This window comes from Leptopilina heterotoma, unplaced genomic scaffold (genome assembly GCF_015476425.1).
Source record: "Leptopilina heterotoma isolate Lh14 unplaced genomic scaffold, ASM1547642v1 Lhet_54, whole genome shotgun sequence".
Classification (NCBI taxonomy): Eukaryota; Metazoa; Arthropoda; class Insecta; order Hymenoptera; family Figitidae; genus Leptopilina; species Leptopilina heterotoma.
The window spans coordinates 6649918-6675613 of record NW_025111118.1 but is presented as its reverse complement, the minus strand read 5'-3'; the positions used below and the strand labels follow the sequence as shown (position 1 = coordinate 6675613).

The window sequence follows — 25696 nt, the reverse complement described above, 5'->3', positions numbered from 1 at the left end:
ATTTTTATTTTAAAATTATTTTTATAATTATTAGTAATTTGACTGCAGCTGTTGATGGTGATGTGATTTTTTAAGTAATGTGTGCTTAGTCTTGTGATGCATAATTCGTGTTTTCATAATAATATATGTTCGTGTAATTTACTGTATCAAGAAAGAAGAACGATAACAGAAGAAAGAAGAGATAATATATTTTTGATCCGTCAAGGTAAATCCAGAAACAGTCATTTTTCAGTTATCTCGTAAGTTTTGAATTGTATCTTTAAAGTTTTGTTTTATATCTTTAGCCAACTTTGATGTTTGGTGGATGGAATTTTCCCTCATATCTTGGATGGAAAAAATTCTTAGACGTTCCAGCTAATACAGTGTCTATAGGTAAGCTATAAATACAGAAAAAATTGTTAATATAGAACTAACAAATTTTGATAGTTGTTGTTGCCTAAATTATGACTGAATCACTTCCTTTGGTCAAAAAATTATGTTCGTTCCAAAAACGTTCTTAAATGCTTTTTGGAACGTTTCCTGTTAGCCAAATAATGTTTTAGAATATTATTTGAACATCCACGTTCTTAAAATATTTTGGAACATTATTTGACGGATATGAAACGTTATAAGAACGTCGTAAGAACGTTTTTGGAACAAACATGGTTTTTCGTCAAAATATATTTTTATATTAACTTAAGTAGTTGATTTTTAAAAATGTACGTTTGGTTCTCGATTTATTTATAGAGATTATTATCCGTACATAAAGTAGTTGTTTAATGAATAAATTTCTCTTTTTTAGTTTGATGACCACTACTACATGAAGGAGAGTTGAGCAGTAATTAATTTGGTAGCCGGACGAGAAATTCGAGTCATTTGGATCGGGTCTCTTTGCAAAGGGTTATTTTCCAAATTTCAATTTAGTTTCTAACCCAGAGGAGGGATCTCCCGGGGCAAATGGCTTGGAGATTATCAACTATATATGGCTATATTCATCTTCGTTGGATGGATGTCGAGGACTTTGGGATATATCTTCATTGTTTGATGGCAAAATACGGGAGAAACTTTGAGCAAAGCTGCCTTTTAGCTGTCCGCATCGTTATTCGACGTGGGATGTGCTGATTCAGTGAGTCTTTATAAACAATATTAAACAATGTTGTGTCAGCGCTGACCCTAATATGTTTCCTCCTTCACCAAATATGCTTTCTCTTAATAAATTTTCCTATTTATTCGGAGATGGGGAATTTTTATTATAGAACAGGGTTGCCACAGATCAGGGAAGCCAGGGAATTCAGGGAAAAGTCAGGCAAATTAGAATTAGTCAGGAAAATCAAGGAAAAGTCAGTGATTTTTATTATAAAAGTACTGGAAAAAATTAAATTTTTAGAATTTATAAGAAAATTTTGAATTTGTGTGTAAATTTTGTTTGCTTACATAAACTATGAAATTGACAAGAATTCTAATATAAAACCTTCAATTTTTTCTATTTTTGACAATAATTTCTTTTTAAATAACTTAATTCTTGAAGAACAATCATAAAATTATTAATTATAAATCTCAAAAGTGATTAACTTCTTCGCATAAATTCAATTATGTTCATAAATTTAAAAAAAATTTCGTCAAAATTTAAATTATCTTTATAAATAATAAAATTCTTCTCCGAAATTCAATTATTTCGAAAAATTAAGATAAAATTCTTTTAAAAATTATATTATTTAAAAAAATGTTGACAAAATTCTTTAAAAGATTTAGTTAATAAAATTGCAATTTTAATAAAATTTTCCTATAAATAATTCAATTATTTTCAATACAATTCTTGTTAAGAATTCAATTATTTTCACAAATAATACATTTTTTTATGGGAATTCAATTATTATATTTAAAAGAATTTGAATAAAATTCTTTGCATGAAATCAATTTATTATTTTAAAAAATGTTCATAAAATGCTGTATAAATTTGAAAAATTATAATAAAATTGATCATAGAATAGGTACAATTATTATTTTCGTAAAATATAACATTCTTCCTAGGAATATAATTATTGTCAAAAATGTTTGTAAAAATCTTCGAAGCAAATTAAATTATTTTCGTAAAAAATAAAATTCTTTGAAGCAATTCAATTATTTAAAAAATTTTAATAAAATTCTACCCGAAAATTCAATTCTTTTCAATACTAAAATTTTTCACAGGAATTCAATTATTTAAAAAAAATGTAATAATATATTCTTCTTCAGATTTAAATTATTTTCAATTTTTTAATGAAATTTAAAAAAATTCTGAGAAATTCAGTTATTTAAAAAAATCTTGAATGAAATTCTTCACAAGCAATTAATTATTTTCATAAATAATAATATTTTTCTCCGGAATTCAATTATTTTAATTAAATTAGTTGCAAGAATTTTATTATTTTAATAAATAACAAAACTTATCGCAAAATTTCAATTTTTTTTTATTCAATTTTAAATAAAATGATAGAAAATAGCATTCATTTAAAAATTTTTTTTTTAAATTCACCGAAAGAATTCAATTATTTTTAAAAATTTAGATAAAATTCTTTATAAAAATTCAATTTTAAGAATTATTCAATTATTTAATAAATTATTTATTTTTGTACTTAAATAATTGAATTCTTGGAAAATGTTCTATTAAAAATTGATTAAAAAATGAATTGCACTTAAAATTTTAAATTATAATTGAAAAATATTAAAAGCATTATAACGTGAATTTTTAGAAATAATTGAATTTCGAAGAGGGTTCAAATTAGAATCTTTGAAAATTTAAATTTATAGTTTTTGGAGTGAATCAGAATATTCTTCAGGGTTAGGGAAAAAGTCGAAAAATTTTTCTGGAACTCAGGGAAAAGTCAGGGAAAAATAAAATTAAATTTTTGTGGCAACTCTGTAGAAAATTTTTATTTTTGTGGTAATTTATTTTATAATGTGGAAATTATTCGTCTTTTTAACATTAGGGGGAGAAGAATTTGAATAATTATGGGCAGTATAATTTTTATAGTTACTGTAAAATTTGATTGATGACACGATTAAGACATGATTTGTACGGTTGTACGCGGTTAATTTTTATTTAAGTCAATTAAATGATATTTAATTAAATATTCAGTTCAAGTAGAGTTTATTTGCTCTAAATAGAATTTATTTGCGCTTTAAATAGAATTTGATTTAAATAAAAATTATTTGATTCATGTAAATATTTATATGCGATAAGAGACATGTAATCGTTTACATGAATCAAATACAATTTTTTTCAGTGCACTATTTTTTTTCATTTTTTTTGAACCGAAGTCCGAAGTGTGCATAACAATATTTTTCTGTTCCTTTTTTGCCTGTTGTTTTGGTTGTAATTATCAGAGAAGGTAACTCAATTGTCAGTTGTAATATATTGTGTCATTAAACTGCTGTAAGAGACTATGTATATGACCTCGGTCAGAAGGTAGTACTTGTATGACCTGACATGCACAACTTTGCACTTATAATGTCGCGTGCTCATATATTTCCTCGATTTCTCGAGCACCAATCAGTGCTCAGCTAAAAGTCTGCAGAGGTAAATGTCACTTGAATCATAATTGATGGAACAATTCATTGAATTTTCAAGTTCATGTTGATAATTGTAATTCTTTTCTTTTTTTCGACAGTAGTTCTTTTTTTTAGGTTTACAATTTTAGATTTCTAAAGTTTTTCAAAGATTTTAGTTTAGAATATAGAAAATACTTCAGAATTATTCACAATTACTTTAATGAATAGGAGTAGTGAAAATAGTTACATTTTTATTACTACAAACCCCTAAAAATAGTTTTCGTCGACAATTTCAGGGTTTTTTTTTTTATTTTGCTACACGGAAAAGAAACTTTGCCTGAAACATCGATAAGTTTCTCTAAAATAGCGAAAGTCTTAACTGAAACAACTAAAAATTTAGCTAATGTGCTAAAATTTGTAGATTATTTCAGGTAAAGCTTTTTTCCGTGTAATTAAAATGTGGGTAATTTATTAAAAAGAAAAGGAATTATCCACGTCGAAAAATTCCTTGGAAGTACCCCCTGGAAATTCCATGGAACTTCTCCATGGAATTTCCGTGGAGTTTCCATGGAAATTCTGCAAGTTCTTTATTTTAAAAATATTTTAACATTTCCAGGTTTGTCATAGGTCAGGAAAATCAGGGAAAAGTCAGGGATTTTTAGTAAAGTACTGGAAAAAATTGAATTTTTAAAAATTTTAATACAATTTTTGTCAAAATTTCAATTATTTTCAAAAATTTTCCTCAATTCAATCATTTTCAATATCTATTTTATAATAAAATTTTTCAAAAGATATCAATTATTTAAAAAAAGTGTTGATAAAATTTAAATCAAACATTACATTATTTTTAAAAATAATAAATTTTTTTACCGAGATTCAATTATTTTCATGAATAATAAAACTTATTATAGAATTTCAATTATTTTTAATAATACAATTTTAATCGAATTCCTCGATAAATTGAATTATTTAAAAATTTGTTGATAAAATTCTTTATGAGGATTCAATTTTGAAAAACATTCATTTATTCAATAAATTATTTATTTGCATTTTATTTGTATTTAAATAATTGAATTCTCTTAGAATTTTCTAATAAAAATTGATTTAAAAATGAATTTCGGTTAAAATTTTACATAATAATTGAATGTTAAAAAAAAGAAATATATATTACAAAAAAAATTTATTTTCTCTTTTGCGAATGAAAAAAAAATCATTTAAATATATTTTTGTTTAAAAGAATGTCAATAAAAAAAATAATATTGCAAGGATTGTTCAAAAAATACGTAACGTTTTATTTTTTATATAATAAAATATTTTGAATTTTAAAATTAATATCATGAAAATCATTAAATTCTTGGGAAAAATTTCACAATTTATAAAAATAATTGAATTCTTTTGAAAAAACTTATCATATAATTTTTGAAAATAATTTAATGTTTTGAAAGAATTTTATTCAAAATTTTGAAAATAATTAAATTTAATTAATATTGCTAAGAATAATTTATTGTATTCTTTCTAGAAATTTTACAAAAAATTAATTTATAAAAAAATAATTGAAATCCTGTGAAGAATTTTATTATTGAGGAAAATAATTTAATTCTTGTAAAGAATTTTTATTACATTTTTTTAAATAATTGAAGTCCTGTGAAGAATTTTATTGTTTATGAAAATAGTTCAATTTTTGCAACAAATTTTTATTACATTTTTTTTAAATAATTGAAATCCTATCAAGAATTGTATTATTTATGAAAATAATTGAATTCATTTAAGAAATTTTATTAAAATAGTAGATATTAAAAATATTTGAATTTCAGCGAAGAATTTCATGATTTGTGAAATGTAATTGAATTCTTGCAAAAAAATTTTGAAAATAATTAAATTTTTTGAAGAATTTATTTAAAATTGTATTAAAAATAAATTGAAATTCTATGAAAAATTTTATTATTTATGAAAATAATTGAATTCGTGTGAAAAATTTTATTACTTGTAAAAATAATTGAATTCTTGGGAAGGATTTTATTAAAATTTTTGTAAATAAGTTTAATATATTTTTGAAAAATTTTATGGAAATTTAAATTATTACAAAACATGAAGATATCGATAACTCCGAGTTCGGAGTGATTCGACTCGGAGTGATCGATATCTTCATGTTTTGTAATGATATTCTTATAATTTATTGTTAAATTTCATAAAGATTTGAATTTGAAATTTTTTGACAATCTTAATTCCTATGGAATAATATTAATAATGATTAAATATTTAATTAGAAAATAATTTTTTGGTATTTTGGAATAATTTTACAATTAAAAAAATTCTTAATTAAATGTAATAGAGCAGTTTTTTAAATGTCTAATCATTTTTAGAATCTAATAATCAGCTTTATTGCAATTTTTTTGCAAAATGCATATTTCATTCAAGTTTTGCAAAAAAATTGCAACAAAGCTTATTATTAGACTTTAATCATAATAGAAATGTTAAAATAATATTAAAACATGAAACTTGCAGAATTTTCACGGAATTTTCACGGAATTTCCAGGGGTGTACTTCCATGGAATTTATCGACGTGGGTAAAAATATTGGATAATGGAGATTGGATTTTGAATTAAAAATTCGATGGAAATTTAGAAGTTGAAAATTAAAAATTTTAAATTCGAAATTTAAAATTAAAAATTCGTAATTTAAAATAGAAAATTCGAAATTCAGAATTCGAAATTAAAAATTGGAAATTAAAATGTTAGGATTGAAAATTCTGGTCTTGGCTTGTTTAGGTTGCAATTAAAAATTGATTAATAGATGAAATGATATGCTGTTTGGTGTTGTAACATATAGGGGAGAATGTTAGTAGGTGAGGAAGTGTAGTTAACGAAATTCCGAGGTCTCGTATCAAAATTAATTAAGACTACTATGTATATATAACATTTCTTGGATCCTTCACGCAACGGCCTGATTCCCCTTTGAAGATATTCATCAGGCAACATGTACTAAATAAGATCAACGTCTAAGGGCAATCGGGCACACGACCTTGGCATTATATAAATGCGACCTAAGACAAAATTTATACATATTACAAGACGTTCTCGAAATCTAGGACTATTTCCTTCAAAAAGATCGATTATTATCTTTTCTTCTCTTTTTTTCTTTTTTCTTTTTGCAAGATCAAGATCAACCCATAAAAATGGGGACCTAAGAGTTTTACAAATTAGCTTCATATTTATCTTGTTGGCGAATCACGCTGTGATGGTAAATGACCTTTGAGATATAACTTTTATCAGAGACTGGCACATTTTGTTTCTCATGCGAACACGTTTTTGGAGGATTTTAGGGCACGTCGGGTGTATATTGATAGGTCGCCGATAGTTTCTTCTGTTGATTTTTGGCACTGATTTTTTTCTTTGCTTTTTTTTAGGATTATGTGTGGAAGAAAAAGTATAATTACACGCGCGGGAAAATTTTCGCTGTGAATTATTATTTAATTAATATTGGTAAAAGTTATCAGATTGTCTCTAGTTGGATAATTTAATTAAAATTGGTAAAAGTTATCAAATTTTCTCTAGTGGATTAAAACGCAAATATAGCACGATTATTAGTCACCAGTATTCAGTTAATTATTATTCAATATTGCTGCTAAATTGATTATATTCTTGAGGGGATATTGTCAGGTAATAATTGTCTATACTGGAAAAAATTTTTTTGATTGAAATAACAAATTACTTGTCTGTTATCAAATAAATATTTATTGGTAATAAATTTATTTAGTTTTATTTTATTTAAGTCAATAGAATTTTATCTGAAGCAATAATTTTAGTATTTGAAGCAAGTATCATTTAAATTGACAAATACATTTTTATTGACTCAACAAAATAAAATAAATAAGTTTATTTGGTGTAAATAAATATTTATTTAATAATATACAAGTAGTTGTTTATTTAAATCTCAAATAAAGTTTTTTTTCAGTATAAGCATAATGTTTCAATATTGTCCTAATATTGACCCAATATTGTTTCAATATTGTGCCTAAATATTTCCGGAGAATATAGAACTCAATAAGGTAAACATTTTTTTTTTTGTACTTTAATGAAAGGTTTTTCTGATTTCCTAATGTTGCAGTAAAATAAATTACCTGCAATTGAGCTTTTACTGTTGAAATCAAAATTGTATAAATATAACCTCTAAGAACGACGACCGCATCATAACTGGCCGTGAGACCATAAAGATTGCGTGATCGTATCCATATGCAGACATTCAGTAAAAATATTGATCAAATAAGTCATTAGATCATGCGCCTTTATCTTAAACCGGAAATTGTAAAAGAAAAAATACCGCGAAATTTTACCTCTCGAAAAAATTGAAAACATTTTTTTTTCGTTTAACTTTTCTACGTATATTCTTCTTATTTTTTTTTTTTGGAGGTTTTCATTTCTATATTTTAAAAACAGGAGTTTAATTGAAATTAATTAATAATATTAATAAATAAACATAATTAATATAGCAATTGATTAAATAAATAATAAATTAATTTATTTATTTAATTGTTTATTTATTAATTAATATTATTAATAGTTTTATACGTTTATATTTATAATAAATTTTATAGTTATTATAATTTTTATTATTTTAATAAAATTTAATAAATTTATTTAATTTATTTTATTTAATTTTATTTTTATAATAATTTTTTTAATTATATTAATTTTTATAGTTCTTAAATAAAATCCTAATGAACATTTTTGGTTCACTGAAAAAATATTTTATTCAAATAACCGATCATTTGTCTACTGTCAAATAAATATTTCCTTGACTCAAATCATTTTTATTTAAATCATTTAAAAAATTCTGAAATTATTGGTTCAAATACAATTTATTTGACTTATAAATTATAATTTAGTAATTATAAAATAAAAATTATTTGATTTAAGAAAATGTTTATTTCATAACAGACAAGTAATCGGTTATTTGAATCAAATAAATTTTTTTTTGTATTTAATAAATCTTTCAGCAGCAAAAAAAATTTAGTTTTTGTGAATCAAATTTTCTTATTCAGAGATTTGCGTAAATAGAATTTTGAATAAATATTTTTTTTAACTTTATTCCTTTTTTCTGTTTTTCGGATAATTTAATCAAACTTTGGATTTTTAATAATAAATTTCTAATTTCAAATTAATTTTTTTGTACTTGTATTTGATTCGAAGAAAAATTTTATTAACTAAATGAATTCATTGATATAACGATTAAAATGAATTGTTTAGTTAGTCCTTTAAAAATCTTTATCAATTGGTTTTATTCCATCAAAATTGTCTTCGGCGTATTAAAAAAATTATTATAAATAAAAATATAAGTGATAAAATTACATATTTTTTTAAATAATAATAATTAATAATTAATAAATTAATAATATTAAGAATACTAATAAAATATTAATAATACCATTAAAATAATATTAATGAAATAATAATAATAATAAATAATATTAATAATATGTTAAGAATATTGATCAAATAACAATAATTAAAATATTAATAAAATAATTAATAACAGTACGTTTGTACCTTTTTTAAGGGAAGTACCACGTTTCAGATGTCTCGTCATGAATGTGGATAGTAACTGCATTTCTAAATTCAACACTAATAAAGTAGTTTTTCTTCACTTTCAATTTTTGGCAGTTTGTCAAAAATCCATGTTTCGCATTGAATATTTTAATCTTTACCGCAATGGTGAGAATAATTTCGCATAGGAATTTATTTTTTCAATTTATAAATGACTCTCAATCACGCCATACGTACATCTATATATCTCTATAAGAATAATTCCCATTTTCATTCAATTTCCCCTTTCAAATTATCAGGATTAAAATCAAAACGATAATTAACTATTTCATGGAAATAGAATATTATAATTAATATTAATAATTGAAAAAATGAATCTTCATAATAGGCGTGTTTTGAAAATATAATTAAAGACAATACTAATTAAAAAATTAATCCTAACTTCTATATTCGAATTAGAATAAAAGTCTTTCTTGTTATTATTTTTATTATTAATATTATTTTTATAATTATTATTTTAATTATCATTATAATTGTTATTAAATTTAATTATTATTATTCCTCTTCTTCTTATTATTTTTCTTATTATTATTATTATTAAAAAATAATTTTCTCAATCGAAAGATACAATTCCGGTTTGAGTTGACGGTGTACTTTTCATATACAAGCACGGTGCTTTGACTTCTCATTTCATAATTTTTTAAATCTAATTTTAAGGATGGAATTTCAACGAGTTTTATTTCCGTTATGAAAATTATAACCCGGTCGACTAATTTTTGATAATTATACTCATAAATTCGTGTTATAAAATATAACACATGTGGATAATGTATGAATACTCGCTTTTATAGTTAATTTTGTGTCACATTAAATGTCACTCAGGATTTAAAGACCTGTTTCTCAATTTAGAAATAAATTTTTTTAAGCAAAAATTTAGCTTTTGCCTTCCACAAAAATTTTTAAAGTAAAAAATAAAACTAATGTTGCATTATTTTATTCACATATTGTTTATTATTTCATAGACACAATTTTAATTATTTTAATAGTATATTTGTTTTGTTTATTAACACTTTTAGTTGAGTACATTAATTTGAAGAATATTTAACAAAAATGGAAATTGGGTAAAAAAATTAACTGTTGTATTTTTTATTTATTATCATATTTGTGGTATTAATTAACTTTATTTCTCTATTAATATTATTATTAGTTTTTACTTTTTAGTATTGTTAACTTGCCAAATTATTAATATTGTTAAAGTTTAATTATTAATATCGTAAAATTGTTAAATATTAACCTTTTTACAATTTAATTTAACTGTTTTATTGCAAAAGTAAATTTGCTACAAAATTAATTAGGATAAATTAGAATTGAATAAAAACAATTATTCACAATTAAAATGTCAATGAAATGTTATTAAATGTTTAAAAGAAAACAATTTTGTTTATAACACGTGTTTCAAAATATGAAACGAAGATGAACTCTTCGCTTCTTCACTCGCGAAATCGAACTGGTTGGATGAAGTCCTGCTTTCATGTATTTTCCACCACGAACACAAGAATCGCGTCTGCGCTAACATTTAATTAATAGTTTTTTTATCCAAGAGGCATTGAGTTTGAAAAAAATTCTTATTTTCTCGGCTCAAAAAAAATTAATGGACTAGAGTACGTAATTAGGTACAATTAGAACAAAAAAAAGAACATTATTTCTATACTTTTTCTTTTCCTTCTTTTCTTAAATTGATATATGTGAAAAATTTTGAATACAAATTTTTACTAGTGCGGAAAATTTCCCCTTGAAAAATTTAATATTATGCAGAAAATTGTAATTAAAAACGAGTTTTTAAATTGAATTTAAATTCCGGTTGTTTCGACATTAAATTATTTATTTTTCACTGAATGTTTATTTAAAATATTTCTTTTTTGTTTTTAAAATACAATTTCAAAACCGCACATGTTTATAATCACTTTTACGAGTTTTTTTTTCTTTTCAAAAAATATTTCATAACTAAACCGAATTATTACGTAAAAATGTAACGAAAATATATTTAAGTGTTATTGAACAATAATAAGGAAGCAAAAAAAAATTTAGTGAAATTTTCAGCTCCAAAAGAGCTAAAAATGTTATCACCAGGCATTGTGAGTTTATTTTTAGTCTAATGATTTTACCATTTTTTTTTTTGTAACGTTCCTTTGAAATTAAAATGCAGAGGGAGATATAATATGAGGTATGAAAATAACAATGCTAATTATCAAATTAGTTATTGAAAAGATAATCATTTGTATGAAATAATTATTATTCGAAACAATTAAGCGCTGTTTGGATCAATTAGACGATATACTTGATTATATGTTAGAAGAATAGAAATATTATTTATTATAATATAATTAATTATTTTATATTATTTTAAATTTTTTTTTATTTTTTTTATTATTATAAATATTTTTTTATTATTTTTATTATTATTATTAAAATTGTTTCCAATTGTCAAGTAATAGGTTGCAAGTTCGCTAAATTTGAATTAGTAAAAATATTTACTAATTTAAATTTTAAATTAGTGACTGACTTATTGCTTTTGAATTTGTAAAATTAACTAATTAATAGTAATTTTTATTTTTACTAATTTATTAGTAACTTTTTACTAATTCAGAAGAAAAAGTCAGTCGAGCTCTCTAAATTTGAGTTAGTAAAAATAAAAATATTTACTAATTTGACTTAGTGACTGATTTTTTGCTTTTGAATTTGCAAAATTTACTAACTAATTGTAATTTTTACTAATTTATTAGTGAAATTTACTAATTAAAAAGCAAAAAGTCAGTGACTAATTCAAAATAATAAAGATTTTTATGAATTTAAATTTAGAGATAGTGGAGTATTCATAGAATTAAAAAACTCTTAGCAAATTTGTATTTTTTTTTCTTTTTCAAGAAAATTGGGAGGGGGGGGATTTTAGTCTTTTGTAATGACAATAATTTATGGAAGTTGTAGCACTTTCTTTATATATGTGTATATACAAACATACACATTAATGCCGACCCGTTGCGCTCGATGCACAGTTGTGTAACGGCATCGTGCGTGCAACGGTTCAATATTCCCAATTTCGTTCTTAAACATTTTCAAAATGTCATTTTAATTTAATACCGTACTTAGTTCCGTTTGTCTGGACTAGAAAATTATAACTGTGTAATTTTAGTTGAGATTTATGATGAAACGCTCTTTATCAATCATACACCTGTCATGAAACATAACATATTCGACTTACTGCAATAAATATATTGGAAAGTTTTTCTTTTGCGAATAGTTGAATGCAAATTTTGATTTATTCATATGTAAATAATTGATTTTATTTTCTTCCCTTTTACACAAAAATCAAAATTAGACAAAATCATATTTTTGTTATTTTTCATCACTTCTGAGTAGTTTTTTTTACTGTTTCTAAATTTTCGGATGTTCAAATGAAGGACGATATTTTTATTACATTTGTTAATTAGAATTTTTTTGCAGTAAAATTTTTGTCAGTACTTAATTTTTCAGTATTTAATGTTATAGAAATTTGTTTCGATATAAGAAAATATTTAATTTACATTATTTTCAAGTAGAGTGTGTAGTAATTTTTGCGAAAATATTTGCGAAGATAAAAATAATTTCGTTCATTTGAATGTTCAGAACTTTGGAGAAGTTGTTGTTAGTAAATATACCTCTAAAGGGATTGAACTTTTAGCGCAGTATTGTAATTTCTTTAGTATTCAAATGCTGCAGCAATATTGTAGTTGGAATAATGGGGCAGCAATTTTATCAATATTGAAGTTCAGGTGCTGGTTCAGGGGAAATATGACATTATTTGACTATTATCAAGTAAAAATTTACTTGAAATTAAATTTACTGGAATACTTTTTTATTTAAATTGAATTAAATTGATTTGAGTCGTTATTTTGTGGAACTAGTATTATTTATTTGGAGGAAATTCTTCTCCAAAGTTCAATTATTTTCATAAATGTCAAAAAAAATTCTTGTCCTAATTTCAATTTAATTTATTCAAAATTTTTTCTAATTTCAATTATTTTCAATATCTACTATTTTAATAAAATTTTCCAAAAAGAATTTAATTATTTAAAACAAATTTTAATAAAATTGTATGCAAACATTTAATTATTTTCATAAATAATAAAAATTTCACATGAATTCAATTATTTTTATAAATAATAATTTTTTTAAAGGAATTCAATTATTTTCATAAAAAATTTCACAAAATTGACAAAAATTCCATTCCATATTTTTTATTTTCCTGACTTTTTCCTAATTTTTATCAAAAATATTTACTTTTTGCATATCCTGCTAATAAATTGAATTTATGCTACGAATTTTATTATTCATGAAAGAATTTAAAATAATTTAATTCTTGCGAAGAATTTTATAAATATTTTTAAATAATTCATTTCTTTCGAATAATTTTATGCAAATTCTAATTTAAATAATTGAATTGATGAAAATTTTTATTATTCACGAAAAGAATTGAATTCTTACGAAAATTTTTACAAACCATTTTGTAAATAATTGAATTCTGTTTGGAAATTTTATGAAAATAGTAGATATTGAAAATCATTGAATTGCGAAAAGTTTTTAAAGATGATTGAATTTTACGAAGAATTCTATTAGAAAATTTGCCAATAATTGAATGACTGTGGGAGATTTTATTGAATTTTTTTGAAAATAATTGGATTTTCCTAAAAAACATTTTATTATTTATGAAAATAATTGAATTCTTGCGAACGATTTACTAGAATTTTTTAAAATAATGGAATTTCCAAGAAGAAATTTTCTACTTTTAAAAAGAATTTTATAGAAATATCTCAAAATAATTGAATTTTCGGGAGTAATTTTCTTATTTATCGACATAATTGAATTCTTAGAAAATTTTTTTTTTTATTTAAAAAATAATTGAATTATTTAAAAAAAAAATTAATAAAAATTATATTTAAAACAATTAATTTCTTTCGAATAATTTTATTAAATTTTTGAAAATAATTACTCAGTCCTTCCTAAAAATATTAAAAAAACATTTTTTTAAATAATTGATTTTTTCGAAGAATTGAAATGAAGTTTTTCAGAATAATTACATTTTTTAATCAATTCCTGTAAAATTGTATTAAAAATGATTGAAATCCAGCGATGAATTTTATTATTTGTAAAAAGAATTAAATAGTTGCAAAGAATTTTATTAAAATTTTCAAATATAATTGAATTTCTGAGAAGAATTTTATTTTTTTTGAAAATTTAATTGAATTATTGCGAAAAGTTTATTAAAATGTTTAAAAATAATTGAATTTCTGTGAAAATTTTTTATTATTTTTGAAAGGAATTTAATTCTTCATAAGAATTTTATGAACATTGCTTTAAATAATAAATTTTTAAATATTATGAAAATTTAATAGTTTAAATAATTGAATTATTGTGGAAAACTTTATTTGTGAAAATAACTGAATTTTATGATTATTAATTTAAAATAGTAATAAAAATAATTGAAATTCTTCTATGAGTTTTATTATTTATGAAAATAATTAAATTCATGCTTAGAATTTAATCAAAATTTTTTTTAAAAATTGAATTTTCATGAAAAATTTTATTATTAGTGAAAGTAATTGAATTATTGTAAAAAATATTGTGAAAATTATTGAATTAATTGAATTAGTAATTACTCCTATTTATTATTATAATTACCCGTGTAGAAAAATTTCGTGGCGCTAGCTAGCAGCGCTAGACTGCATGTAAATTTACCATGTATCTAGCACTGCTAGCTAGCGCCAAGAAATTTTTCTACACGGGTATATGTAAATATAGTATACATAGTTAAGTAAAATTTAATTATTTAGCTGTAACCATGAATAATTATTTTTCAAATTTTCCAACCATTTTTGGTCATTTTATTATTAGATATGACCCGATTATTCGAATTTAAAAAGTAGACGCACAATTTTGCTTCTTCAATATACATATATTATATATATAGTTGTTTGAATCGTTTAAAATTCGATTAGACGCAAATAAAAATTAGGTAATTTTATTTGTTTCTTGTGTACATAATTATGAGGTGTAATTAAAATCAAAGTAGATCAACGGATATTGAATGTGGTTTGATTTTAAAAAATAAATCATTTCATTATCATTTTGTTAAATATCATTTCCTTCTTTTTAATTTTATTTTGTTTCTACGTTCTCCTTTTGGTTTGCTTTCAATCCTAAACAGTTTAATGTTGTTAAATGTAGTACAAAGTATAGAGAGGATATCGTGAAAGGATTATCGTAGTAATGGGGTCTCGGCTACCAGTTCGTCGTTGCTCTGATCTTTTATTTGTTTCTGAACAACATCTGTCTTACGCGCTTTATACCCCTCCTTCTACTATACTTCATTCGAGTTTTCCCCCACCAATTTTATACGCACATTTATGTATATACTCAAGTACATGCATTTATATACCTATATATAAAAAAAATACCGATTCACTATAAGAAACAAAACTTTTTGGTGCAAGGTGCATCATCTTGAAAATATTCTTCAGGGGAAAAAATTTTATCTGTTTATTTTAAATTTTATTTTTTTATTTAAATTTTACTTTGAAATTTGATAGATCGTTACTCTCTAAATTTGAATTATCGAAAAGTTGTCCACTATTTTAATTATTAAAAATTTTGGTTTTTAAGAAAAGAAAATATTTAACTTTTCGAATTTCCAAAATTGGATGCTGATAATAAAAAAATTTAGAGAGTATAACGATCTGTCAAATTTCAAATTAAATTTTAAATAAAAAAATAAAAATGCTGATTGGGTTCCAGTTTGAACATGTTTACTAATTTTTATTAGTGGATAACTTTTAATATTAATTCAAATTTAGAGAGTATTTCGAGAATTTAATTTACGTTTTAATTATAAAAAATATAGAAAAATTATTTTGAGACTCATATAATCTGACAAGAAATCGATTTATTTTCATGAGCATACAAAATATATTTGTTACTTTTTTCGATCCAATTATTCATTATTATTATTAAATCAGCAATTTATCATATTGCATTGAATTCATCTCTGCATGATGTAGACAGATGAAAATTAAGATAGGTATTTAATAAGGCAAAACAAGTTTTGTTCAATGAGAAATTCTCATCTTTCAACTGCATTTCATTGCTACTGTATTTAATGAAGTAACACCTGTTAACATTCAGGTTATTCATATTTATATCTGCTCGTTTTTAGTTTGCAATTATTTTTGAACTATTTACATAATTGTTTGTGTTGTTTAATTCTTTATTAAGCTGTAAGTTTAAATTCAACTTAAAGTTTGATCTAAACATTAAGTTTGTTAAACTGTAATTTAATTTAAACAGTAATTTAAATTACTGTTCAACAATTGCGATCTAAACTTTTTAATTTAAATTTATTGCTTAATAAAATAATAAACAATAAAAATATAACAGAAGGAGTTGAAAAATAAAAATTTTAAACAATCATATTTTTAAAATAAAACATGTTGTTTTGATATTGCATAAGATTATTTACCGTAATTTATAAACTTGGGACGAGAATTGCATTTTTTTGATATTCTACACTAGTCTTATTTACCCCTTTTTTGATTCATTAGAAAACTATTTAATTTATAATAATTAGAATCTGTACTCGATTTAAGTTATTATTTACAAGAAAATTAATTCTTTTACTGACCTGAAATAGTATTTTTTTAAAACTGAAGAACCTTCGTCAAAATTAATAAAGAATTTATATTTTAATACATAATTTTGCATATTGAATTTATTTATAATTTAAATTAATCTTTAATTCGTAATTATATTGAGATTAGATCGTCGATTAGATCTAAATTTGTCTTTTAAATATACGAGATTTATTGAATCTTAACAAACATATTATACTGTGCGGATGATTGAATGAAACATTTTGCCGGGTGAAGCGAAGGGAGAAAATATGTAAAATAAAAAATTTTCCTTCTCTTCTAAAGCAATAATAATAATAATAATTGGTTTCAAAAAAAAAAAATATATAAATATTCGTAATCTCTTTTATAAAAGATGATGAAGGGAGTTTAACACCAGGTAAAAAATTCTTTTTTACCTGTTGCTTCCTCTCGCGTGACTCTTGAGATTTCCAGGAGTGGATTCACATTTCCGTATCCATGGGTTTTTTTTTCTTTTTGCACACGAGTGTGTTGTGTTTATCTTTGGCGAATTTGCAAATTTAATTGCATTTAAAGGTGCACACACAGAAAAAAAAGCGTTGCGCTTCTTTCTCTCAAAAACGAAAAAATAAATTTGTTTTCGCGCGAAAATATGGGGGATAATACCGACTCGACCATGCAAGTCTGGTAACCACCGCAACACTGACCTGCCACCATGGTACAGAACCAAGTAACAGAACGGTTCTCTCTCTTTCTCTCTCTCTCTCTCTCTCTCTCTCTCTCTCTCTCTCTCTCTCTCTCTCTCTCTCTCTCTCTCTCTCTCTCTCTCTCTCTCTCTCTCTCTCTCTCTCCCTGGTTTTTTTTCTCCATCTTTTTCTATCCAAGTACATTTTCTCTTTTAGTGTCTCTCTTCATAACTTTTCTCTCTCTCTCAGTGACTATTTCTCTCTCTTTTTCTCTTTCTCTCTTATATAGTGTTTGTTTCTCTCCTTCTCGTTGAATCCCTGCCTTTCTGCTCCCTACACACATTTTCCCCTTGTCGCCCCCCACGACCCCCCTCTCGCCCCCTTTTAGTCATCCCCCCCCCCCTCATCACCCTCTTACTTTACTGTGCCTGAGTTTCTTGGACCACACGCTCACAAATAAAAGAACACATTCTGTATATACACACTGACTCTGAGGACGAGTCACATTTTTCACACTACCTTCGTAGATCAGTGTCTGTGTACTTACTTCGGTCTATGTTGAGTACTTTTTGAAAAGAGAGAAAGAGAGAGAGAGAGAGAGAGAGAGAGAGAGAGAAAAAAAAAGTAAAAAAGACAACCTGCAATTGTTCCCTGCTGATCCTTAACTTGGCCGCGGTGATTTAAGATTTTACCGAGCTTGAAACTCACGCCCCGAGAACGAATTTGGTCATTCTTTTGCTTTGAGACTATGTAGTTTTTGACGTGAAAAAAAAATTATTTTTGTATTACAAGTCAATTTTTTTGTTCCGGAGAAATTGCTTTTTAGTTTTTTTTTTTTTTTTTTTTTCTAGATAATTTTAGAGGGGGTCGTTTCTTATGAAATTTATGTTTTTTCTGTATATTTAGTTTTAGTTTTATTTTTATTATTTATTATTTTTTAACAATAAATAATATTTTTGATAATTATTATTTTATTTATTATTTTTATTTTTACTCTTTAGAACTAATGATATTTTTCTATGGGGGTTGAAGAAGAAAAGTTTCAGTAAAGAATGATTAAAATTAGTGGAAATTTGAAAAAAAGAATTGAATTAAACAAAGAATTTTTACAATTTTTTTTTTAAATCTTGTCTGTTCATAAGTATAATTGAAAATTTAATTAATTCAATTTTATTAAAATGTATTGATACTAATTGAATTTGTGCAAAAAATTTTACTATTTATTTATAAAAGTAATTAAAACCTTCCCAAGAATGTTATTATTTATGAAAATAATTAAATGTTTGCGTAGAATTTTATTAAAATTTTTGAAAATAATTGAATTGTGGAGAACAATGTATTTAATTATTCATAAAGATAATTCAAATTTTGAGATTAGGGAAATTTATGAAAATAATTGAATTCTTTTGAAGAATTTTTTTTAAAAATAATATTCAAAAGAATTTAGTAAATCTGAAGAATTTTGCTATTTATGGAAATAATTGAATTTTTGAGAAGAATTTTTTTACAGTTTCTAGAGATAATTGAATTCTTTCGACGAATTTTAATAAAATTTTTAAGAATAATTACATTTTTCGAGGAATTCGATTAAAATTGTATTAAAAATAATTGAAATTCTGCAATGAGTTTTACTATTTATAAAAATAATTGAATCTATTGTGAAAAAATTTTTAAAAATAAAATTCGATTTGTTAAAAAGTTTTTAATGAAATTCTTTAACAAATTTAATTATTTTCAGTTGAATATCACAAAATTTCTATTAATTCGATAATTTTTTTTAAATTTATTTACATAGGCACTATATTTTAATCAGTGACTGATTTTTTAATATTAAATTAATTATTTTTAACTAATTAAAATTTAGAGAACAGTATAAATAAATATCTAAAAAAATTGAAATGAAAAGCGATTTTTTAAAAACGAATTAAAATAATAAATTTTTTTTTAATTTGGTGAAAAAATTCACGGTTTGGCATGAAATTTCTGGCTTATATCCGCTTTTTTCCGGTCAAATTAAATTCATGACTATTTCCCGGTTTTCCCGGATTTCCCAGTTAGTAGACACTCAGAAATATTTACTTGAATCAAATAATTTTTATTTAACTCAATTAAATGGTATTCAAACCAATAAGTTCAGTATTTGAAGCAAATACCATTTAATTGACTTAAATAAAAATTATTTCATGTAAATAAATATTTACCTGATGCAAAGAAATATTTATTTCATACAAATAAACATTTACCTGATGCAAATAAATATTTATTTCATAAAAATAGATATTTACCTGATACAAATAAATATTTTTGTGATAAAAGACAAGTAATCGTTTATTTGAAGCAACAAAATTTTTTTTAGTGTATATAGAGAGTAACTTAATTGTTTATTAATTAAAATGATACTAGCAAATATTGAATTTCGTCTCAGATTTTTATTTCGAAATTCATTTTCACCAGCAATAGAGAGCGATTAAAAAAATTGATGGAAAAACTCACATTTTTTACCGTTAAGTTTTACTTCGCAAATAGTAAAAGTTACTCTAAATTTAAACATTCTTTAAAGGATTAGTAAAAAGTCTTCCGATAATTCAAATTAGTAAAAATTCAACTCTTCATTTTTAGTAAAATTTTAATAATATATTTCGTTGTTTTACATATTTTGCTAAAGTTTCATTATATGAAAAATCTTTCATTAATATTTACATTTATTAATAAAATTTACTAATTCAAAAGCAAAAAGTTAGTCACTAGTTTAAATAAATAAATAAATAAATAGTAAAATAAATAGTAGATAAATAAATAAATAGTAATTTCTACTAATTTATTAGTAAAGTTTATTAATTCGAAAGCAAAGAGTTAGTCACTAATTCAAATAAATAAATACCTAAATAGTAAAATAAAGACTAAATAAATAAATAGTGATTTCTATTAGGAAAATTTACTAATTCAAATGCAAAAAGTCAGTCACTAATATTTCAATTAAAATAAACATTTTTACTAAATCAAATTCAGAGAGTATGACTACTATTTAGTTAATTAAAATATTTCTGCTAATTTTTATTAGTTACTATTACTATTTAGTTCGTTACTCAGGACATTTAGTTAGCAACCTAACTAATTTTCGCTAAATCTGAATTAGTAGAATTCTACTAAGAAATAGTAAAATTTTACTAATTTTTAGTAGTTTTCATAGAAGACTTTTCCCCTTTTCAATTAGTAGAATATTACTAATTTTTAGTAATATTTTACTAATGTTTTAGTAGAATTCCACTAATTGAAAGTCACTTTTTTACTAAATGAATTACTAAAACTGTTTTATCGACTATTCATAAAACAGTTCTACTAATTGTTAGTAGAATTCTACTAAGCAATTAGTAAAATCTACTAAAAATTAGTAAAATTTCACTATTTGTTAGTAAAATTATTACTAAATCATTTGATGGAAGACTTTTCGTCATTTCATTAGTAACTTTCTACTAATTCAGATTTAGAGATATAAGTATTAGATACAAAAAAATAGTTAAATCGACTAATAAAATACCTATGTTAATTGATAAAGATTAAAGATTGTAACCCCAATTAAAATAAATTAGCAGTAGGAGATTTTACTAACTAAAAATTATCTCATGGACAAAATTGCAACTCCAAGTAATCTTTTCTCTCGGTGCAAATTTAGAGAGTAATCTATATTTCTTCTCCCGTATTATTATTTTGAAGAGAATTAAAATAGAATCAAGTGACAAATTCCGACAAAGAGGAGAAAAATAATGTTCGTGACCTTAAAAATGCATTCCTTTCTTGGTGAATTAAAAGTTTGACGCTGAATATTTTTGACTTTTCCTTTGAAGCCCTATTGTCATTGTGCTCGTTGACAAAAGGCTCTCTTTCGTTGAAGAAAAGTAAGAGGATGACGCGATCAGAGAGTATAGTACAAAATGCCATCGTGAAAACTTACCTGGCAAGTCTATATATAACTTATACGAGAAGAAACACGTGGATGTGTGTATTCCCTTGATTGTCGAGATGTCCACGTGAGGATATTTCGAACGACATGATAAACATCACGCACGATATTTACTATAAGGCGAGACGTCGTGTGCACTCTGTGACAATGAATTTCAAGCCATGCGACATTCAATGAAAATGTGATGTGTTTCTGCGAAACTCATAGAAAGGGGGGATGCGTGCGACTATGTTATAAAAGAGAGAATAGAGCATGGAAGGTTCTCTTGTGTTAGACTCTCTCGGTAAAACACGAGAGAAAGTCTAAAAAGGGAGACAAGTACCCACAACGACATGTAAAACTTTGTGCAATTTACATGCATCAAGACAATGCTTTTATATATATTTATGTGTGGGTAAGAGTCGAGACAACACCGCAGGATGAATCTTGAAGTTTATTTGAAATGATGCCAAAGGGGGATGTTTCTTTTTACTTTTTTTTTATCTTACACACATCGGGCGTTGATCCTCATCGTTTTCATATTTGCTCCTGATTCCTGTTTTTATGCGGGGATTCAACTCTTTAAATCTCAATTTGTTCAATTTTTTTTTTTATTTACTTTTTGCTTTTAAATCAGTTCAAATTTGCTTATTTATCAGTAGAAAAAATTTTACTAATGAATCAGTAAATTAAATCAGTCATGAGTAAAAAAAATTGAATCAGTGAATTTAAATTGATTCGAAAGTAAAACAAAAAGTGACTGATTGAAATAATAGTTTCACTGAAATTTTGACTGTTAAAGTTTGGGAAAATATTTATTGTAAACAGTTTTGATTAGTTATTATTATTGTAAGTATATATCAATAAAAAATTCTGTAAAATTTGGTTAAAAAAAGTGGCAGTGAAGAAAATTATTACTAAAAGAAATTGTTAGTAAAAAATGTAGTAAAAAAATTGTTTGTAGTAAACTACCAATTGAGTTAGTGAAGTTTACTAATTAGAATAGTAAATTTACTGTTACTCAATTAGTAGTCTTCTACTATATTTTAGTCAATTTTGACTAATTTGACTATAAACTAGGAAATAATTGTTTACTGTAAAAGCAAAGACTTAAAGCTTACATAGTTTAAATCTGTCGATTCTTTATATAAAAAAAAATAAAAATAAAATGATCACAATTTAGTAAAAATTCATACTATTGTGAATTTAAAAAAAAATTTTAAAAGGACAGTAAAAATAGTGTCCAAAAAATAGCAACTAGAAACAGTAAAAAATAAAAATTGTAAAGTAAAATAAATAGGAAAAATAGTAAAAAGTAAAAGTACTAGCAAGTAAAAATTGTAAAGTAAACTAATTAGTAAAAATAGTAAAAAGTAAAATTACTAGCAAGTAAAAATAGTAAAGTGAACTATAATTAGTAAAAATAGTAACAAGTAAAAATAATAGCAAGTAAAATAGTAGTGAGTACAAATTATAGCAAATAAAAATAGTAGAAAAGAAAAATACTAGCAAGTCAAAATAGTAAAGAAAAATATATAGTAAAAATAGTAGCAAGTAAATATAATAGTATAAGTAAAAATAGTGTAAGTAGTAAAAATAGTATCAAATAAACTGGGTTGTAAGTAAAAATATAGTAGCAAGTAAACTTAATAGTAAGTAAAAATTTTTATAAATTTTTTGTCAATAATTCAATAAATAATTATTTTCATAAATAATATAAAATTTTTACAGTAATTTAATTATTTTCGCCAATAATAAAATTCTTTTTACTAATTCAATTATTTTCATAAATAATAAAATTTTCGCAGGAATTTAATTATTTGCAAACACAATTTTCATACAATTTTTTGAAAAAAATCAATTATTTAAAATGATTTTTATAAAATTCTTCGCTAGAATAATTCAATTATTTAGAAAAAAATTAATAAAATTCTTCGTAAGAATTCAATTATTTTTGGAAATTTTAATAAAATTCGTTGCAAAAGTTCAATTATTATTTAAAATTTTTTTTAGAAAATTCTTGAAATCAATTCAATTATTTTTAAAAATTTTCATAAAACACTCGGCAAAAATTTCAATTATTTTCACAAATTTTCCTCGATTCAATGATTTTCAATATCTACTATTTTAATAAAATTATCCAAAAGAATTTAATTATTTAAAAAAAATTTTAGTGAAATTCTGCGCAAACATTTAATTATATATTCATAAAATAATTAAAATTTCACAAGGAATTCAATTATTTACAAATTTTTTATAAATGTCTTCCCAATAATTTCGTTATTTTCATAAATAATAAAACTCATTACAGAATTTCAATTATTTAAAATTCAATATTAATAGAATTTCTCGAAAAATGTAATTAAAAATTTTTTGTAAAAATTTTATTACAATTTGTCAAAAGAATTGAGTTATATACAAATTTGTTGATAAAATTCTTTATGATAATTCAATTTAATGAAACATTCAATTATTCAATAAGTTATTAATTTTTGTATTTAAATAATTGAATTCTAGTTGAATTTTCTAATAAAAATTGATTTAAAAATGAATTTCAGTTAAAATTTTATAAATAATAATTGAATATTAAAAGCATTATAGCATGAATTTTTAAAAATAATTGAATTCTGAAAAGGTTTCAAATTAAAATTTTAATTAACAATTCTGTGAAATTAATTTTTTTTCAAAAAGTTTAATTGAATTTTTTTTGAAATTTTTTGAAGTTGTTATTTTGTAATATATATTCAATTAAAGAATTTCCGAATAATTGAAATTTTTATAAAATTGAATTGTAAACAAATGGATTTGAAAATTGACAAATAACTTTTTCGAAAATTATTAAAAATATAATTGTTTAATGAAGAATTTTAGTTAAAAATTCTAGAAAATAATAATTAAATTGAAATGTTGAAAATAATTTTAAAGAAGTTGCAGTAACAAAATTCTTATAATATAAAATATTGATTTTATCACTGGGCCATCTTTAATTATTATAAAACATGAAGAAATCGATCACTTCTAGTCGAAGACTTGGAGTTATCGATATCTTCATGTTTTATAGTTATGAAAAATTTAATTTATAGTTTCAAATAAAGTGTTCTGTTATTTGACTCGGACTGGTTATATTTTTGTCAGTGTAATAATTGGTCAGTAATTTTTTATTTTTGGTCCGTAAAGTCCGTATTTTAATATTTTAAAATAATTTCACTGGTTCGAGCCTTGAAGTAAATATAATAGCATATGTAAAAATAGGAAAGTAAAATAAATAGTAAAAGCAGTAAAAATATTAATAAGTAAAAATAATAGCATGTAAAAATAGTATCAAATAAACAAAGTAGTTAGTAAAAATATTAGCAAGTAAACATAATAGCAAGTAAAAATGGTAGGAAGTAAATATAATAGCAAGTAAAAATAATAGCAAATAAAAATAATAGCAAGTAAAAATAGCAGCATAAGTAAAAATAGCAAATAAAAATAATAGCAAGTAAATTTAGTAAAGTTCGACTAAGGAATTAGTAAAAAAAAATTTTCTTTACTCATATATTCAGTAATTAGTTCCCTCGGCAAAAAAAAACAGGAAAGTCGAAAGATTTTGTCCGAAAAGATTTTTCTACTAATTCAGATTTAGAGAGTAAATACGTAGTTTGTGAAATATATGGCGTCCCTTAAAAATTGAGGGAGTATTGTTATATCGTCGTCAGCTGCATGCTAGCGAAACGAACTAAAAGTGTGCATATACACATTAAGGGTGCACTAACGACGAGTGAAATTCTATGGGGGATGTGCTTATTATAAAAAAGAGAAGGGTGGTTTCCCTACTGCGCGATTTTGACGCACTACTCATATATACAGGCAATTCAACTAAGAACACTTTGTGAGCTTCGCAATTTTACAAGCAATTTTTTCAAACAATAGCGCGCATCAGGAAATAGGAAATTATTACCGTCCGCAGAAAGTATAATTAGGGGAAAAACATATTTTAAGAGATGATTGTTATTTAATTTAGTTTTTTTACGGTAGGCTAGGGAGAATTTAATTTGGAAATTTAGTTTAAAGGTTTCATTTAAAAAAATTATATTTGTTAATTAATAACATAATTAAAACTAATGAAATTAATTTAAATTATTAATTATATATTACGAAATTATTAAAATTGATTATTTTTAATTACTTTCAATTAATCATTTGAATGTAATTATCATAACAATTAATATTAATAATATTTATATAATTAATTAATATTTAGAAATTAATTAATAAATTACTCTCTAAATTTTAATTAGTAAAAATGTTTACTAATTAAAATTAGTTACTGCGATTTTTTGCTTTTGAATTAGT

The 25696-nt window shown here is 23.1% G+C and overlaps 1 protein-coding gene and 1 long non-coding RNA gene across 6 annotated transcripts in view; one reads left to right on the top strand and one right to left on the bottom strand.

Annotated features, from left to right (window-relative positions):
• LOC122508474 (tricalbin-2-like) overlaps positions 1-21514 on the bottom strand; it is a 45818-nt gene extending 24304 nt beyond the window's left edge. For 2 of the 5 annotated variants that reach the window (XM_043621843.1, XM_043621844.1), the window contains exons 1-2: positions 10348-10474; positions 9057-9302 (exon numbers count right to left, since the gene is read on the bottom strand). In XM_043621843.1, the coding sequence (XP_043477778.1) occupies positions 9057-9117 (61 nt within the window). In that variant the 5' untranslated portion in view covers positions 9118-9302; positions 10348-10474. Of the gene's footprint in view, positions 1-9056; positions 9303-10347; positions 10475-17169; positions 17447-21370 lie in introns of those variants that run through there. The other 3 variants (XM_043621845.1, XM_043621848.1, XM_043621846.1) reach the window with 3 other exon arrangements.
• On the top strand, positions 4-1175 carry LOC122508479. Its single transcript, XR_006302236.1, has 3 exons — positions 4-205; positions 285-372; positions 782-1175. It is a non-coding gene; the product is annotated as an uncharacterized LOC122508479 (long non-coding RNA).
• Positions 21515-25696: the final 4182 nt, after the last annotated feature.